The 19,965-nt window shown below is 46.5% G+C and overlaps 1 protein-coding gene across 7 annotated transcripts in view; it reads left to right on the top strand.

Moving 5' to 3' along the window:
- The window catches only part of ANKRD26 (ankyrin repeat domain containing 26), a 202,187-nt gene that overhangs the window by 48,483 nt on the left and 133,739 nt on the right, over nucleotides 1–19,965 (top strand). For all 7 annotated transcript variants that reach the window (XM_073573361.1, XM_073573365.1, XM_073573364.1 and 4 more), the window contains exon 7: nucleotides 13,934–13,970. In XM_073573361.1, coding sequence (XP_073429462.1) covers nucleotides 13,934–13,970 — 37 coding nt within the window. The remainder of the gene's footprint in view (nucleotides 1–13,933; nucleotides 13,971–19,965) is intronic.

Below are 19,965 nucleotides of genomic sequence, written 5' to 3'. Positions count from 1 at the left end.
CACACACTCAATCACTCACACTCCAAAATCTCCACCATGGCCAACATCAGAGAGCTGTTTAAAAGAGACTGGGGACAAAATTGTAGACCTGCACAAGGCTGGGATGGGCTACAGGACAACAGGCAAGCAGCTTGGTGAGAAGGAAACAACTGTTGGCACAATTATTAGAAAATGGATGAAACACAAGGTGACTGTCAATCTTCCTCGGTCTGGGGCTCCATGTAAAGTCTCGCCTTGTGAGGTAAGGATGATTCTGAGAAAGGTGATGAATCAGCCCAGAACTACATGGGAGGACCTGGTCAATGACCTGAAGAGAGCTGGGACCACAGTCTCAAACGTTACCATTAGTAACACACTATGCTATCATGGATTAAAGTCCTGCAGGAAAGGCAAGGTCCCCCTGCTCTCGTCAGCACATGTCCAGGCCCGTTTGAAGTTCACAAGTGACCATCTGAATGATGACGAGGAGGCATGGGAGAAGGTCATGGTCGGAGGAGAGAAAAATAGAACTACTTACTATCATCTCCACTTGCTGTGTTTGAAGGAAGAAGGATGAGTGCAACCCCAAGTGTGAAGTATGGTTGAGAGGGAAACCTCATACTATGGGGGTGCTTATCTGCAAAGGAGGCAGGGCGACTGCACCGTATTGAAGGGAGAATGGATGGGTTATATATTGTGAGATTTTAGCCAAGAACCTCCTTCCCTCAGTGAAAGCAAAGAAGATGGGTCGTGGCTGGGTCTTTCAGCATGACAATTTAGAAAAAACAAACAAAACAAAAAACCTGAGTGCACTACCAATATCTAAGGGGGACTGCTGACCACACACATAATTAGATATACAACCAACAAGAGAAAGAAGTGTGTGTATAATGGACGCGATCAACCCCATGGTCATAACCACAATATAACACAAATATATAAACAAATGAATAACATTTATTAACACAAAAAATTCCACACAAAAAGTGACATTGATAAGAATAAAAACAATTAAAGGCCAGGACAAATTGGCCGTGTGTAACACTCCAAAAAACGTTCTAAAATAAGAACCTAGTGCTCCACTCCTCGACGATGCTAAGGCTGGTTTCACATTTGCGTTTTTTAGCGCTGGAAAAAAACGCATATGTGCGCATGCGTTTTTTCCCCTATATTTAACATGGGTGCGCATACCTGCGCGCTTGTAAGCGCATGTATGCGATTTTCATGCGCTGCGTTTTTTTGGGGTGTGCGTTTGTATTTTCCAGACGCAGCATGTTGCATTTTTTGGCCCTGCAAAAAAGCGCATGCGCACATATGCGCACGTTTTGCGCTAAAAATGGCCATTATAGCCTATGGATGCGCATATGTGCGCACTGGCATGCTCATGTATGCGTTTTTTTGCATATGCGTTTTTTTTTTTTAACCATGGAATTTAGGGGTTTGGGTTAGAGTTAGGGTTAGTTAAGGGGGTTTAGGGTTAGGGTCAGGGTTAGGGTTGGGGTTTGGGTCAGGGTTAGGGTTAAGTATGGTTTGGTTAAGGGTTAGGGTCAGGGTTAGGGTCAGGATTAGGGTTAAGTATGGTTTGGTTTAGGGTTAGGGTCAGGGTTAGGGTTAAGTATGGTTTTGTTAAGGGTTAGGGTCAGGGTTAGGGTCAGGATTAGGGTTAAGTATGGTTTGGTTAAGGGTTAGGGTCAGTGTTAGGGTCAGGGTAAGGGTTAGGGTCAGGGTTAGGGTTAAGTATGGTTTTGTTAAGGGTTAGGGTCAGGGTTAGGGTCAGGATTAGGGTTAAGTATGGTTTGGTTAAGGGTCAGGGTTAGGGTTAGGGTCAGGGTTAGGGTTAAGTATGGTTTTGTTAAGGGTTAGGGTCAGGATTAGGGTCAGGGTCAGGGTTAGGGTCAGGGTTAGGGTTAAGTATGGTTTTGTTAAGGGTTAGGGTCAGGGTTAGGGTCAGGATTAGGGTTAAGTATGGTTTGGGTCAGGGTCAGGGTTAGGGTTATGGTCAGGGTTAGGGTCAGGGTTAGGGTTAAGTATGGTTTGGTTTAGGGTTAGGGTCAGGGTTAGGGTTAAGTATGGTTTTGTTAAGGGTTAGGGTCAGGGTTAGGGTCAGGATTAGGGTTAAGTATGGTTTGGTTAAGGGTTAGGGTCAGTGTTAGGGTAAGGGTTAGGGTCAGGGTTAGGGTTAAGTATGGTTTTGTTAAGGGTTAGGGTCAGGGTTAGGGTCAGGGTTAGGGTTAAGTATGGTTTGGGTCAGGGTCAGGGTTAGGGTTATGGTCAGGGTTAGGGTCAGGGTTAGGGTTAAGTATGGTTTTGTTAAGGGTTAGGGTCAGGGTTAGGGTCAGGGTTAGGGTTAGGGTCAGGGTTAGGGTTAGTTAGGGTTTAGGGTTTGGGTTAGGGTTAAGTATGATTTGGTTAAGGGTTAGGGTCAGGGTTAGGGTTAGGGTCAGGGTTAGGGTTAGTAAAGTCATGGTTTGGGTTAGTGTGAGGGGCCACCTAATGTTGGAAAAAAACGCAAACGCGGTAAAAACGCACTAAAAACGCATACAAACGCATAAAAACGCTGCGTTTTTTTCATGCATGCTCATAAAAATGCTTGAAAAAAACGCAGCAGTTGTATGCTTTTGTATGCGTTTTTTCAATGCGTTTTTTTGCGGGAAAAACGCGCTGCAAAAAAAAGCAAGTGTGAAACTAGCCTAAGGCAAAGGGTTTGTATAGGAAAAAATATACAGTACTCTATACAGCAAAGATACAAAAATAATACACTAGACAATAATTCAAATATAATAATGATATGCATCATGACAAGGCATTATGTGCAAAATCAGCAAATAAAGTGCAGGTCACTAAAAGTGAATCAAAAATAATTGCTGCAAGTTGAAAGAGATCTGAGAAATATCAATACCCTATATGACCCATTGGTCAAGATTTAAAGGGATGAGGACGGAATATAAATCCATATATGTGGAAGGCAGACCAATAAAGGAACATTGAATAATGCTGGTGAATATCCAATAGAGGAAAAATAACACAATAGATGCCTATCTGCCACAAACCCATAGATAAGGAGAGTCCTCAAAAAATCATGGACAAAGACCCAGTGTCCACATGATGTAATAGGAGGAGGAGGGGGAGACCCCACACGTATCGCCAACTCAAGCTTGGCTTCCTCAAGGGAAATGGAGGTGAGTAGCATGACAATGACTCGAAACACACAGCCAGGTCAACCAAGGAGTAGTTCCATAAGAAGAATTTCAAGGTTCTGGAGTGGCCTAGTCAATCTCCAGACATGAACCCAATAGAAAATCATTGGATGGAGCTGAAACTCAATATTGCCCAGTGACTGCCTAAAACCTGAAAGATCTGGAGAAGATTTGTATGGAGGAGTGGGCCAAATCCCTGCTGCAGTGTGTGCAAACTTGGTCAAGAACTACAGGAAACGTCTGAGCTCTGTAACTGCAAACAAAGGTTTCTGTAACAAATATTAAGTTCTGGATTTCTATTGTATCAAATACTTATTTCTTGCAATAAAATTTTAAATATTTAAAAATCATCCAATGTGATTTTCTGGTTTTAATTTTTAGATTCTGTCTCTCACAGTTGAAATATGCCTACGATAAAAATGAGTCTTCTCCATTCTTTGTAGGTGGGAAAACTTGCAAAATCGTTAGTGTATCAAATACTAATTTTCCCCACTGTGTCTTTAATCACACGTCCTAAGAAAATGAAGGGAACGCTAATAATAATCTTTATATAGCGCTAACATATTTTGCAACTCTTTACAGTATTGCATACATTATCATCTCTGTCCCCATAGGGGCTCACAATCTAATTTCTCTATAAGTAAGTCTTTGGAATGTGGGAGAAATTTGGAGTACCGGGAGGAAACCCACGCAAACACGGGAAGAACATACAAACTCCTTGCAGATGTTGCCCTTGGTGGGATTTGAACCCAGGACCTCAGTGCTGCAGTGCTAACCACTGAGCCACAGTGCTGCCCCTGTGTATAGCCTCAAGTCAATTAAATGTCATGGATCTCATTTAGTCTTATTAGGGAGCATAAGCAATTTGCAGTGGATAGGTATCAGCAAAACAACTCCAAAAAAAGAATGGTTTGCTGTTGGTGGCCACAGACAGTTATCCTAACCGACTGTTCTCTAGTTTTGCTGTGTTTGTCACGACTTGTAGCATGAGACTGGAGTGGGCTGCACGTACTGTCTATTAAGTAGTCTAGCTTTTCCAGTAATGCACATACATATGTGCTATCGCAAGGTTTTCTGTGTTTCCCAGCACAGTCTTCTGAGCATGGAGCAGATATCATGACATGGGTCATTAAACAAAGACAGCCTGGCAGAGCTATAGCAGACCAAAAAAATCCAGCAAGAGTGGTGTCTGCTGCTTTGTGCAACAGGAGCATTTGCCTGCCAGAACACTACAGAATGACCTCCTGCAGGATAACTATGTACATGTTTTAAACATATTGTCAGAAACTGACTCCATAAGGCGCTGACCCTGTATTGGGTCCTGTGATCATGTCACAGTATGGTGCAGCCTAATTTGCATTAGCCAGAGAACAGCAGAATTGGCAGGTCCTTCATTTGTGCCCTGCCCTCTTTACAGATGAGAGCTGGTTCACACTGAGCACACATGACAGACATGAAAGTGTTTGGACATTTTGCGGTGAATGTTGTTGTGCCTGCAGCATCATCCATCATGACCACTTTGGCGGAGAGCCAGGGATTGTCTGAGGATGCATGTCATTAAAAAGGTGTGAAATGTTCAGAAGTCAGACGTTCCAGGAGTCAGTACTTGGAGAGGATGTAGTAAGCTAAGGGAAAAGATGAAGGCTTATGTCAGATCACAGTCCAGGGTCAGAATACCAGAGAAGTAGCTGATCTAAGCAGTGGGACAAGAACAAACAGTAGCCAGAACACAGCAGCAAGAGGCGCTGCAGTGGAAGCTATGAGAGCTTCAGAGGTGTCGTAAGGACACTGGTGGACCAAGTCCTACAAACTCTTAAAGGGCCAGTACAAGCCCATAGAGACATATGTGGAGTCGGGAAGGAATTTTTTTCCCCAATGTGAAGCTTACTGTTTGCCACATGGGTTTTTTTTTGCCTTTCTCTGGATCAACATGTTAGGATAGGATATGGGTTGAACTACAGTGGGGCAAAAAAGTATTTAGTCAGTCAGCAATAGTGCAAGTTCCACCACTTAAAAAGATGAGAGGCGTCTGTAATTTACATCATAGGTAGACCTCAACTATGGGAGACAAACTGAGAAAAAAAAATCCAGAAAATCACATTGTCTGTTTTTTTTTCGTTTTATTTGCATATTATGGTGGAAAATAAGTATTTGGTCAGAAACAAAATTTCATCTCAATACTTTGTGATATATCCTTTGTTGGCAATGACAGAGGTCAAATGTTTTCTGTAAGTCTTCACAAGGTTGCCACACACTGTTGTTGGTATGTTGGCCCATTCCTCCATGCAGATCTCCTCTAGAGCAGTGATGTTTTTGGCTTTTCGCTTGGCAACACGGACTTTCAACTCCCTCCAAAGGTTTTCTATAGGGTTGAGATCTGGAGACTGGCTAGGCCACTCCAGGACCTTGAAATGCTTCTTACGAAGCCACTCCTTCGTTGCCCTGGCGGTGTGCTTTGGATCATTGTCATGTTGAAAGACCCAGCCACGTTTCATCATCAATGCCCTTGCTGATGGAAGGAGGTTTGCACTCAAAATCTCACGATACATGGCCCCATTCATTCTTTCATGTACCCGGATCAGTCGTCCTGGACCCTTTGCAGAGAAACAGCCCCAATGCATGATGTTTCCACCACCATGCTTTACAGTAGGTATGGTGTTTGATGGATGCAACTCAGTATTCTTTTTCCTCCAAACACGACAAGTTGTGTTTCTACCAAACAGTTCCAGTTTGGTTTCATCAGACCATAGGACATTCTCCCAAAACTCCTCTGGATCATCCAAATGCTCTCTAGCAAACTTCAGACGGGCCCGGACATGTACAGGCTTAAGCAGTGGGACACGTCTGGCACTGCAGGATCTGAGTCCATGGTGGCGTAGTGTGTTACTTATGGTAGGCCTTGTTACATTGGTCCCAGCTCTCTGCAGTTCATTCACTAGGTCCCCCCGCGTGGTTCTGGGATTCTGGCTCACCGTTCTTGTGATCATTCTGACCCCACGGGGTGGGATTTTGCGTGGAGCACCAGATCGAGGGAGATTATCAGTGGTCTTGTATGTCTTCCATTTTCTAATTATTGCTCCCACAGTTGATTTCTTCACTCCAAGCTGGTTGGCTATTGCAGATTCAGTCTTCCCAGCCTGGTGCAGGGCTACAATTTTGTTTCTGGTGTCCTTTGACAGCTCTTTGGTCTTCACCATAGTGGAGTTTGGAGTCAGACTGAGGGTGTGCACAGGTGTCTTTTTATACTGATAACAAGTTTAAACAGGTGCCATTACTACAGGTAATGAGTGGAGGAAAGAGGAGACTCTTAAAGAAGTTACAGGTCTGTGAGAGCCAGAAATCTTGATTGCTTGTTTCTGACCAAATACTTATTTTCCACCATAATATGCAAATAAAAGGAAAAAAAAACAGACAATGTGATTTTCTGGATTTTTTTTTTTCTCAGTTTGTCTTCCATAGTTGAGGTCTACCTATGATGTAAATTACAGACGCCTCTCATCTTTTTAAGTGGTGGAACTTGCACTATTGCTGACTGACTAAATACTTTTTTGCCCCACTGTAGATGGATTTAAAGTCTTCCTTCAACCTTAATTACTATGTTACTATAAGTGTACTGTGCGAACTGGGGCCTGAGAGTGCCGTGGGGGGTGTCCACAGGGTGTTCCCTTAAAAGGGGTGGTGTCCCAAAAGGGGGCAGTGACCCAAATAGGGGTGGTGGCAAAAAAAAGAGGAGGCAGGGAATGCACCATTGGACTGCAGCCGGAAGCAGCGAAGTTCCTGCTATGCAGTTCCATGTTGGTGGAGTGCTCTGCCAATGAACTGTCACAACAGTGCATCTTCTGGTTGGATGGAGAATGTGTGATGGGATTAATAAACCCACGGAGTGGAGTGTCTTTGCTGAGGACCCCTCCTGAACACTCTGTCGCCTGGGATGGGGACGAGAGTGAATGACGCATGTGAGGACTTGAAATGACCTTTGACAGCCTACCTCTACATTGACGCAGCTGAGGTGTCCACGTATCACTTGGAAGCCCTGTGGGACTGGTGGATAAAGAGAAAAGTGTCTGTAGAGGTAATGTGTATGGGTCACTGCTGGGGGCGGGGGAGGCCTAACAAGGCTGTGATGATGAATGACAATTTGTGCCTCAGTAGCTAACTTTGCCAGCTTGATTTTCTTTTTTACACTTCTTATTGAGCTCTTTATACTCCTGTAATGCTATGTCTGTATTCTCTGCCTTCAAGATTTTGACAGCCCTTTGTTTTGTTACTGCAGATTGACTTGAACCAAGGAGATCACTGAATGGATAAAGAGATCCCTCAATATAGGATTCTGACTGAGAAGGGATCATTAGAACTTGTTTTCAGATCCTGAAAACTCTGGACTAACACAAGAACATAAACCTTGCATCTCACTAATATGATTCACAAAAATCACATATAGCTAGATGTGTATTTCCTGAAGGAAGTACAGATAGTGCTTTGAAATGGTGCCCAGGCTGCCCCTTTAAGAGATACTTGCCTGCTTGAATTGGTGGCCGGATCCCTCAGGGTCCGATTTTGTGGGTGTGGCCCCTCAGGGTCCGATTTTGTGGCGGTGCCCCTCAGGGTCCGATTTTGTGGGCGGGGCCCCTCAGGGTCCGATTTTGTGGGCGGGGCCCCTCAGGGTCCGATTTTGTGGGCGGGGCCCCTCAGGATCCGATTTGGTGGGTGGGGCCACTCGGTCCTATTTGGTGAGTGGGGGAGCCACTCTGTGTCCGATTTGTAGGCCAGGGTCGATCAGCCTCCGATTTGGAAGCCGGGGTGGCTCAGCCTCCGATTTGGAGCCTGGGGTCACTCAGCTTTCGATTTGGCGCGCCGGCCCTTTAAGAATCACTTTGGCACGTCAGCCCTTTAAAAGACAGTTTGGCTCACTGGGCTTCTAAATCCACTTTGGCGCACATTCTTTCTCAGGGGCATGCGTCATGTGATGAAGCTAGATTTGCATTAGTGCTGTGGGTTTCGCTTTAAGAGCAGAAATTATCTGGCAGAAACTGTGTCCTGGGGGTCATGTGAAGTTCGTAGGCGTTGGCATAGTAACTGGGTCTGCCTGCGCATATCAATGAGTTTAACTGCCATTTGAATCGCCTCAGGGCATGTTTTGCCTGTGGCAACATTTTCCCATTGGAATGCATTGAGGAAAATGTTTTTTCAAACGCAAATTGCGCAAAAACTACCAATCCGATTGACACGAAAATTACTTAGCACACCACTCGTGGATGCTGGCTTCAAAACGACACCTCAACGTAGTCTGTGCGTGTAGCGATTCGGGACGCATTAATTGCGGAAAATCAACTGAATAACTAGATGTGTATTTCCTGAAGGAAGTACAGATAGTGCTTTGAAATGGTGCCCGGGCTGCCCCTTTAAGAGAGACTTGCCTGCTGCCCTTGCAAGACTTTCAACTCAGGACCCGTTTTAACTGTGGATGCATCTCAGGCGCCACTTTGGCCTGTGGGGCCCCTCTGGGTCCGATTTGGTGGGCTGGGTCCGATTTGGTGGGCGGGGCCACGCTGGGTCTGATTTGGTGGGCGGGGCCTCTCAGGGTCTGATTTAGTGGGCGGGGCCTCTCAGGTCTGATTTGGTGGGCGGGATCAATCAGCCTCTGATTTGGAGCCTGAGGTCACTCAGCTTTCTATTTGGCGTGCCGGCCCTTTAAGACTCATTTTGGTGCGTCGGCCCTTTAAGAATCACTTTGGCGAATCGGCCCTTTAAGAGCCAGTTTGGCGCACTGGGCTTCTAAATCCACTTGGGCGCACATTCTCTCTCTCTCAGGGGCATGCGTCATGTGATGATGCTAGATTTGCATTTGTGCTGTGGGTTTCGCTTTAAGAGCTGATATTATCTGGCAGAAACTCTGTCCTGGAGAGGTCATGTATAGTTCGTAGGCGTTGGCATAGTAACTGGGTCTGGCTGCGTATATCAATGAGCTTAACTGCCATTTGAATCGCCTCAGGGAATGTTTTCTCTATGGCAAAATTTTCCCATTGAAATGCATTGAGACAATACATTCCAATGACGGGAAAAAAAATTTTCAAACGCAAATTGCGCAAAAACTACAAATCCGATCGACACAAAAAACTTAGCACATCACTCGTGGACGCTGGCTTCGAAACGACACCTCAACGGAGTCTGTGCGTGTAGTGGTTTGGGCCGCATTAATTGCAGAAATCAACTGAATAATAATAATAACTAGATGTGTATTTCCTGAAGGAAGTACAGATAGTGGTTTGAAATGGTGCCCGGGCTGCCCCTTTAAGAGAGACTTGCCTGCTGCCCCTGCAAGACTTTCAACTCAGGATCTGTTTTAACTGTGAGTGCCGCTCAGGGGCCACTTTGGCCTCAGGGTCTGATTTGGTGGGTGGGGCCCCTCAGGATCTGATTCCTTGGCCTGGGCTCCTCAGGGCTTGAATTGTTGGCCTCAGGCTCCGATTTTGTGTGTGTGTGGCCCCTCAGGGTCCGATTTTGTGTGTGTGTGGCCCCTCAGGGTCCGATTTTGTGGATGGGGCCACTCTGGGTCCGTTTTGTTGGGCGGGGCCCCTCAGGGTCCGATTTGGTGGGCGGGGCCCCTCAGGGTCCAATTTTGTGGGCGGGGCCCCTCAGGGTCCAATTTGGTGGGCGGATCCCCTCGGGGTCCGATTTTGTGGGAGGGGTCCCCTCAGGGCCCAATTTTGTGGTTGGGTCCCCTCATTGTCCGATTTTGTGGGTGGGGCCACTCTGGGTCCGATTTGGTGGGTGGGGCCACTCTGGGTCCGTTTTGTTGGGCGGGTCCCCTCAGGGTCCAATTTGGTGGGCGGGTCCCCTCAGAGTCCAATTTGGTGGGCGGGTCCCCTCAGGGTCCCGATTTGGTGGGCGGGGCCCCTCAGGGTCTGATTTGGTGGGCGGGGCCCCTCAGGGTCTGATTTGGTGGGCGGGGCCCCTCAGGGTCTGATTTGGAGGCCGGTGTGGCTCAGCCTCCGATTTGGAGGCCGGTGTGGCTCAGCCTCCGATTTGGAGGCCGGTGTGGCTCAGCCTCCCATTTGGAGGCCGGTGTGGCTCAGCCTCCCATTTGGAGGCCGGTGTGGCTCAGCCTCCCATTTGGAGGCCGGTGTGGCTCAGCCTCCCATTTGGAGGCCGGTGTGGCTCAGCCTCCCATTTGGAGGCCGGGGTCGATCAGCCTCCCATTTGGAGGCCGGGGTCGATCAGACTCATTTCGGTGCGCCGGCCCTTTAAGAGCTAGTTTGTCTCACTGGGCTTCTTCTAAATCAACTTTGGCGGACATTCTCTCTCAGGGGCATGTCATGTGATGAAGCTAGATTTGCATTTGTGCTGTGGGTTTCGCTTTAAGAGCTGATATTATGTGGCAGAAGCTCTGTCCTGGGGGCGTCATGTGACGTTCGTAGGCATTGGCGTAGTAACTGGGTCTGCCTGCGCATATCAATTAGCTTAACTGCCATTTCAATCGCCTCAGGGCACGTTTTGCCATTTCCCATTGAAAAGCATTGGAGACAGTGCATTCCAATGACGGGAAAAAAAATTTTCAAACGCAAATTGCGCAAAAACTACAAATCCGATCGACACGAAAAATACTTAGCACACCTCTCGTGGACGCTGGCTTCGAAACGACACCTCAACAGATTCTGTGTGTGTAGCGGTTCGGGCTGTATTAATTGCGGAAATCAACTGAATAATAATAATAAGAAGAAGTTAGCAGCGTTCGGATTACAATATAGTGGTTTTTTCAAAGCACTATAATTACTGTCTCTTGTCTCGACGTATTTTGTTGCTCTGTTTAGCGACTCCTCAGTAGAGACTGTAAACTACAGTATTCTACTAGATGTGTATTTCCTGAAGGAAGTACAGATAGTGCTTTGAAATTGTGCCCGGCTGCCCCTTTAAGAGAGACTTGCCTGCTGCCCCTGCAAGACTTTCAACTCAGGATCCGTTTTAACTGTGGGTGCCTCTCAGGGGCCACTTTGGCCTGTGGGGCCCCTCAGGATCGGATTCGGAGGCCTGTGCTCCTCAGGGCTTGAATTAGTGGGCGGGGCCCCATCAGGGTCCGATTTGGTGGGCGGGGCCCCTCAGGGTCCAATTTTGTGGCCGGGGCCCCTCAGGGTCCAATTTGGTGGGCGGTGCCCCTCAAGGTCTGATTTGGTGGGTGGGGCCCCTCACGGTCTGATTTGGTGGGCGGGGCCCCTCAGGGACTGATTTTTGTGGACGGGGCCACTGGGTCCGATTTGGTGAGCGGGGCCACTCTGGGTCCAATTTGGTGGGCGGGGCCCCTCTGGGTCCGATTTGGTGAGCGGGGTCACTCTGGGTCCGATTTGGTGAGCGGGGCCACTCTGGGTCCGATTTGTAGGCCAGGGTCTCTCAGCATCCGATTTGTAGGCCAGGGTCGATCAGCCTCCGATTTGGAGGCCGGGGTGGCTCAGCCTCCGATTTGGAGCCTGGGGTCGCTCAGCTTTCGATTTGGTGCGCTGGCCCTTTAAGACTCATTTCGGTGCGCCGGCCCTTTAAGAATCACTTTGGCGTGTCGGACCTTTAAGAGCCAGTTTGGCTCACTGGGCTTCTAAATCCACTTTGGCGCACATTTTCTCTCAGGGGCATGCGTCATGTGATGAAGCTAGATTTGCATTAGTGCTGTGGGTTTCGCTTTAAGAGCTGATATTATCTGGCAGAAACTCTGTCCTGGGGGTTCATGTATAGTTCGTAGGCGTTGGCATAGTAACTGGGTGTGCCTGCGCATATCAATGAGCTTAACTGCCATTTGAATCGCCTCAGGGCATGTTTTCTCTGTGGCAAAATTTTCCTATTGAAAAGCATTGAGGAAAATGTTTTTTCAAACGCAAATTGCGCAAAAACTACAAATCCGATTGACACGAAAATTACTTAGCACACCTCTCGTGGACGCTGGTTTCGAAACGACACCTCAACGGAGTCTGTGCGTGTAGCGGTTCGGGCCGCATTAATTGCGGAAAATCAACTGAATAATAAGAAGACGCAGAAGAAGAATAAGTTAGCAGCGTTCGGATTACAAGATAGTGGTTTCTTCAAAAGCACTATAATTAGAAGAGAGACTATAGCCCTTAAAAAAACAATATTTATGCATACGTAGCCTATTGATGTGCCCTGTAGATGTGTAAGGGACATTCACCGTTTAGTGAAATGGGTATACCATAGCCTAGATTGTAACTAATTGGTATTTGCAGTGCATACATAAAAGTGATATCTTCAAATTTTAAATATCGCCTCTAACTAGCTGGTAGTGGAGCAGACCCTAAGGGACCTTATAGCCTGAATCGAGCATTCCCTCTCTGGTATTACAATTGTCAATGTGTTCAGGTATATGAGCTCTATTAATGACGTGAGTGCTGTTGTCTTTAAATATTCAATTTAATGCTGCTCTCAAAATCAATCACTAGTCTAGGCTTCACTCCTAAATTTATTGCACCTTTGCCCATCTCACATAATCCCTAGATCCTAGCACATGCTTGTAATGCCCCAATATCCTGAGCAGATCAGCCTTTCATGTAACCTATCATCCTAGGAGTCAATTCTAATCCTTCGAAGATAGACCTATCATTATGGGCATTGAAGTGTACATTGATGGATGCAGGACGCTGATGGTGCGTCCTGCTTGTGCAAAAGTCTGTAAAGTGAATTGGTCTTGAAAATGTGATGAGATTTGGATTTAGGAGCTTATAGTGAGCGCATTAGCTATTATTACTCGGATCCTCATTGAGAGTAAGCTGTTGCCTGCTCCTTATGGACACACAATGAAGTAATTGTGTCTGTAATCTTAGTTTGGTACAAATCCTCTTCTTTTTGTCTTTTTATTAGGTTTTGCTCATGTGGAATAATATGATCTATTTCTTGGCAATATAATGGCTAATAAAAAGGATAATATTTCCTAATATGCGAATACTACTTGTTGCATACAAAACTATTACTGGCACAAAATGCAGTAATCGGAAGTGACTGTGGTGGTCAAGTAGTAGAGGGGGTGCATATTATATCACATAGTGCCATTAAAAACAGCATGTTCCTGCAGTGTGAACAGCTGATAGCTGAATGTTGGAGATGTAGGAGTCTTGTCAACTAACTTACCATTAGGAGGATTTAAAAGGAACCTGTCACCAGAAAAAACGCTATTCACCTGCAGGTATGGGGTTAATAGCGTTAACCTGCCCGGCACCTGCACTTATTGGAGCACTTAGGGAAGAAATTAACTTTGTTCGCATCCGCAGGGTTCCCGTTTGTCATGGGCGCCGGCGTGGGTTCAATCACTGTATACACAGAGCGGCGGCTGTAACTGCCCCCTGCACTGACTGACACTGGCGCTGCGTTGGGGTTGACTGTCAGTCAGGGCCGGGAACACGGTTACATCAGCCACTATGTATACTCAGAGCGGTGACTGAACCGGATCCGTCCCCGTGACTTAAACCGGAACGCTGCCGAGTGGAATAAAGTTCAATTTCTCCCAGCAGTGCTCTGCTATGTGAGGGCGCCGGGCAGATTAATAACGCTATTGACCTGCATATTAACCCCATATCTGCAGGTTAATAAAGTTTTTTTTTTTTCTGGTGATGGGTTCTCTTTAACTTGAAAAAGATGTTCAAACATATTAATAAGCTAGTGGTTTCTTTATGTATTCAAGTACATAAGTAATTTGAGAACACTTTTTTTCATTTTATCCAAAGCAGTATTTATCTTGATTACCTGAAGTTCCCTTTTTTTATTAGGAGCTGATGATGCTTCTCAAGCTGAATCTGCATCCAGGTAAGAATCTTTTCTTTTTTTTTTAAGTTACAATTGAGAAGCCATTCTAACAAAAGAAGTAAGAAAACGAGAATCCATATTTACCAATTTAATCTTCCCTTGGCTTCATCCTTGCTGGCTCAATGAATTTCACCAGATTGGTGATCATGACGATAATTTTCAAAGACCTGACCAACGAGGCCACTGATTACCTGGAGGGTCAGGTGACTGGTGTTCAGGATGTTATTGATTAAAGCATAACTGTCGGTTTAGTTTTTATTAGATAATTAGAAACAAGCAATTTTAGTATTCTTTGAAAATATACCTTCTAAATTAAATATGAAAGAAAATCTTTTAAAAACCTTCTAGAAGATGTCCCCTATGATGTTTCTGAAGCAAATCCATATTCAGCTCCACCGATGCTGAATACGGCTTTCTAAGGGTATGGGAGGTGAGTGCACGCCTGGCTGGATCCCATGCACTGTTTCCTCCGTCACACAGTGCAGGAGCTCTGTTAGTTGTTGTCAGCACACAGCTCCTCTGCCTGTCAGCTGATTGACCTGTGTGCTCAGTGACACTGGCACCTCTCAGTGTATAGCGCAAACCCATATTCAATCGCCCAACTGCAGAAAGAGCTCAGTAACACCAGTACTCCCCCCTTCTCAGTGTTTGCCACACTGCTCCATCTGCCCTTTCAGCTGATTGACCTGTGTGCTCAGTGACACTGGCACTTCTCAGTGTATAGCACAGGCACACATGCAATCGCCCAACTGCAGAAAGAGCTCAGTAGCACCAGTACTCCCCCCCCCCCCCCCCCCCCCTTCTCGGTGTTTACCACACTGCTCCATCTGCCCTGTCAGCTGATTGACCTGTGTGCTCAGTGACACTGGCACCTCTCAGTGTATAGCGCAAACCCATATGCAATCGCCCAACTGCAGAAAGAGCTCAGTAGCACCAGTACTTCCCCCCCCCCCCCCCCTTCTCAGTGTTTACCACACTGCTCCATCTGCCCTGTCAGCTGATTGACCTGTGTGCTCAGTGACACTGGCACTTCTCAGTGTATAGCACAGACACATATGCAATCGCCCAACTGCAGAAAGAGCTCAGTAGCACCAGTACTCCCCACCCCCCCCCCTTCTCAGTGTTTACCACACTTCTCCATCTGCCCTGTTAGCTGGTTCCTGTGTGCTCAGTGACATCGGCACTTCTCAGTGTATAGCACAGACACATATGGCAGTCAGCTGACAGGGCAGAAGGAGCTCAGTAAGATCGGCACTTCCCCTCAGTGTTTACCACACTGCTCCATCTGCCCTATTAGCTGGTTCCTGTGTGCTCAGTGACGTCGGCACTTCTCAGTGTATAGCACAGACAAATATGGCAATCAGCTGACAGGGCAGAAGGAGCTCAGTAACATCGGCACTTCCCCTCAGTGTTTACCACATTGCTCCTCCTGCCCTGTTAGCTGGTTCCTGTGTGCTCAGTGACATCGGCACTTCTCAGTGTATAGCACAGACAAATATGGCAATCAGCTGACAGGCCAGAAGGAGCTCAGTAACATCGGCACTTCCCCTCAGTGTTTACCACACTGCTCCTTCTGCCCTGTTAGCTGGTTCCTTTGTGCTCAGTATTATTGATCATCCTTAGGTACATATTCTGGAATTTTCGTCATTCACAGTCAACACAGGAGCGAACAAGCTGACAGAATAATACTGAAATTTACCGATGTCACTGATCACCAGCTGACAGGCAGAGGAGCTGTGTTTCAACAACCAAAATCTGACAGAGTTTGTTTAATTTGCTGATGCATTATCAGAGAGAGTATTGGATCCATCTAGGAGCGCGCACGCTGTGTAGGCTGCACCCTCATCCTTAGAAAGGCTTCTTCAGTATCTGTTAAAACTGAATACGGATTTGCTTCAGAAACAACAGTGGGACATCTTCTAGAAGATTTTTGAAAGGTTTTCTTTTGGATTACAATTATATAGGAGGCAACTATGGTTTATTTTATTCCTTCATCACACCATGTTTATCCAAGTATGCCTTCACTTGTAACTGTTTGGTCATCTATCTCTTGAAACTCCATTGTACATGAATGCTTTGCTGAGCATTGATTGCGCTCATGTTATGATCCAGGCCGGGTTTTGTATTCTTTTTCCCTTTCTCGGTCTGATCATATCAAGGGTTAACTTTTCTCTGCCTTGTTCTTGCGCCAGGCTCACTATTTCTCTTCACTGCATCCTGCAGGCGGTGTCAGTTATAGTTTCTGCCTACGGTGTGAGTAGCTGACTCTGTGTATACCCTAATTTGTCCTTCTGTTGTTTCTGACTTTACCAGTGTCTGTTTGCTCCCCTCTTCCTGTCCCGACTCTGTGTTCCCCCTTTTGTGTTTTGGATTCTCTGGTATTTGACTTTGCTTGGACCCTGACCTGCTGTATTGTCTCTTGACTTTGGCATATCTGCTCCTGACTGGTACTTACCAATTTGGCTTTTTTCTGACTGTTTGTTTATTCCTTTGGTACTGCGGTTCAGACTAATATCGACCCAGCTTGTTTGACTATTCTGCTGCCACCTGTTTGTAGCTTTGCTGCTGCGTTGCAGGTCTGCTCTTGCCGATCCTCTGGAGATAAGAGTCAGTGGGTGGGGATAATTATTTCCTTACTACGAGAGGGTCTTCAAACGTAGGCTTTCTCTTTACCTGCGACTGCCCCTGAATGTGTGTCTGTGGATAGGTTCTTTGAGGCCTTAGGACTTATTTTTGACGAACCAGACCGGGTCAGGGTGGCAGAGGACATAATCATGGGTCTCTTTGAGGGTAAGCTCTCTGCCGAATGGTATTGCTCCAAGTTCAGACGATGGTCCATTGAGGTGTCCTGGAACGACTCTGCGTTTATTGTCAGTTCGGGAGGGGACTGTCGGATCATCTTAAGGACGCCCTGGCTCTCCATGCACAACCCAGCTCCTTGGAGGAGGCTATCACTCAGGCCATCTGTATGGATCGAAGGCTGCGTAAGGCTAGTTTCACACTAGCGTTTATTCCACGCAGCGCACGGCGCCGCTAAGCCCCGCCCCCTGCCGCCTCCCTGCCCGCCCCATCTGGTCATCGCCGCCTACTATCGCACATGGACGCTTGCGATCTGCGCACCCTATCTTTAGCATAGGGTGCGCAGATCGTGCGCTAGCAGGATTTTGCTGTGCGCTGCGCACTTTTGAAGGTGCGCCCGTGGGCACCGAACGCAGCATGTTGCATTTCGGCGCGCACGGCAAAATCCTGCTAGCGCACGGCCAACGCACGATCTGCGCACCCTATAATAAAGATAGGGTGCACAGATCGCAAGCATCCATGTGCGCTAGTAGGCGGCGATGACCGGATGGGGCGGGCAGGGAGCCGGGAGGGGGCGGGGCTTAGCGGCAGTCGTGCGCAGGCCGTCGCTGCGCTATAAAGCGCAAATGTGAAACCGGCCTAAGAGATGTGTAATGCAGCGAGAGGTTCCTTTGCTTCCTACTAGTCCTTATATTATGCCACATTCTGAACCTATGGAGGTGAGGGGCCACCAACCTCAAGGAGAAGGAGATGAGACGGCGACGTAAAGAAAAGTTATGTTTTTACTGTGGATATCCCTGACATTGGAAAAAGGACTGCCCCTCCTGCCTACCGACTAACAAGCTGCCGAGTCTGGGTGATTGTCGAGGAGGTCACCCAGACTCTTGGATACCTTTTTTCCTTGTTTCATAAGATATTGTTGGAAGTGGAACTTTGTTGTGGAATTGCTATACACCCACTTCAGCTTTCGTGAACTGTGGGTCGTCCATGAACTTTATTGATTCTAACTTGGTGACCAAGTGTAAGTTAGGGACAGATAGGCTTGAGACTCCCATTCATATTGTGGCCATTGACAAACAATGTTGTTAAATTTTGTCTCAGAGGAGTTTCTCCTCAAGGTGGGTTCCTTGCATCAGGAATGTATTTCATGTTTGATTCTGAACAATCTTCCTTCAGGACTGGTGTTGGTATTTCCTTGGTTACAGTTACAGAATCCTGTTATAGACTGGGCATCTCAGGATATTGTTAAATGGGGTCCTAATTGTTCTAAGGGTTGTCTTGATACTGTACTTGTCATCCCTTAATCTGGAGGGTATTCCGGAGTACCTGAAGGATTTTGAGGATGTTTTTCCCGAAAAGGAAGCCGAGGTCTTGCCACCACACCGCCCTTTTGATTGTACTATCAATCTGATTCCGGGTGCTAAATTGCCTAAGGCCCGTCTGTACAACCTTTCTGGCCCGGAGCGACCTGCGATGAAGGAGTATCTCTCAGAAAGCCTGCGTAAAGGTCACACTTGTCTTTCCTGTGGCGGCTGGATAATTTTTTGTAAAAGAAAAAAAAAAAAAAAAGGTTGTTTGCGCCCGTGCCTCGATTTTCATGAATTAAATAAGATTACAGTGTGAAATACTTATCCCCTTCCACTCATCCCTGATCTGTACAACCAGTTATCTGGGGCCAAGTGGTTTTCTAAATTGGAACTAAGGGGATCTTATAACCTTATCCATATTTGAGAGGGGGATGACTTGGAAAATTACATTTCTCACCTCTGAGGGTTTGTTTGAGAATTTGGTCATGCCCTTTGGTCTCACTAATGCGCCAGCAGTTTTTCAGAATTTTATTACCCATGTATTTTCTGATTTCATTGGGTGCTTTATGGTGGTTTATTTACATGATATCTTTGTATTTTCATCTGACAAACAAGATCACATGGGTCATCTATGTGCAGTTCTCCAGAGGTAATGGAGAACTCTTTTTGCTAAGCCTGAAAAGTGCTAATTTTTCGTCCAAGAGCTGTCCTTTCTGGGTTTCATCTGGTCTGCCAAGGGGTTTCGTATAAAGCCTTGGAAGGTATGGGCCATTTTGGATTGGATGCAACCCAGAGACCTTAAGGGTCATTAGCGTTTTTTGGGGTTTGTCTATTATTACAGGAAATTAATTAAGGGATTTTCTCAGGTGGTCAAGCCCCTCACTGATCTTACTCGTAAGGGGGCTGATCTTAAAAACTGGTCAGCTCCAGCAGTGGCGTCGTTTTCTTCATTAAAGGAATGTTTTATGTCTGCTCCTCTTTTCTTTTGGTCCAGCCCGATCCATCTGAACCGTTCATTGTTGAGGTGGGGGCGGTGTTTTTTATCCTGTCTCCCTTTCCCCGTCTGAACATGTCAAGGGTTAACTTTTCTCTGTCTCGTTCTGGTGCCAGGCTGGATATTTCTCTTCAATGCATCTTGCAGGTGGTGCCAGTTATAGTTTCTGCCTACGGAGTGAGTAGCTGACTCTGTGTACACCCTGATTGGTCCTTCTGCTGTTTCTGACTTTGCCCGTGTCTGTTTGCTCCCCTCTTCCCATCCCGACTCTGTGTTCCCCCTTTCATGTTTTGGACTCTCTGGTATTTGAATTGGCTTGGACCCTGACCTGCTTTTTGTCTGTCTTTGGCGTATCTGCTCCTGACCGATACTGACCCATTTGGCTTGTTTCTGACTGTTTGTTTATTCCTTTGGTACTGCGCTACAGACTAATATCGACCCGGCTTGTTTGAGTATTCTGCTGCCACCTGCTGATAGCCTTACTGCTGTGCTGCAGGTCTGCTATTGTGGGCAGTCCTCCCTCCACTTTATTGCCGTCTACTGGAGCTTGCATCTACCACCAAAGCAGCAGTGTGATACATGTGTTTCTAATAGAAGTAGGGAGGTAAAGCTGCTTCCAGACACCTATAGCAGAAGATCAAAAGATCATGTCCTTGGATGTAAACCAGCCTAGCTAACTCTGAATTCACCTGCCCTTCAGGATGTCAGTCAAGGAGGAATGGGCATGCAGTCAGGACACCAAGATCATTCATCACGCCTGCGCTGCCCAAATGATTACTTACATATAAACTGGTGCCCATTGTAACTACTTTGTATCCATTTAAAGCCCAGGTTGTACTTCTCCTTCTTACGGTTTTCCTCCCAGTTTGACATTACTTACTTCCACTGTACTTGT

The sequence above is a fragment of the Dendrobates tinctorius genome, unplaced genomic scaffold, assembly GCF_039654945.1.
Source record: "Dendrobates tinctorius isolate UK_male_01 unplaced genomic scaffold, ASM3965494v1 ptg000035l, whole genome shotgun sequence".
In the NCBI taxonomy this organism is placed as follows: Eukaryota; Metazoa; Chordata; class Amphibia; order Anura; family Dendrobatidae; genus Dendrobates; species Dendrobates tinctorius.
The sequence above is the reverse complement of the archived record's forward strand: the minus strand, read 5'-3'. Positions and strand labels throughout refer to the sequence as shown.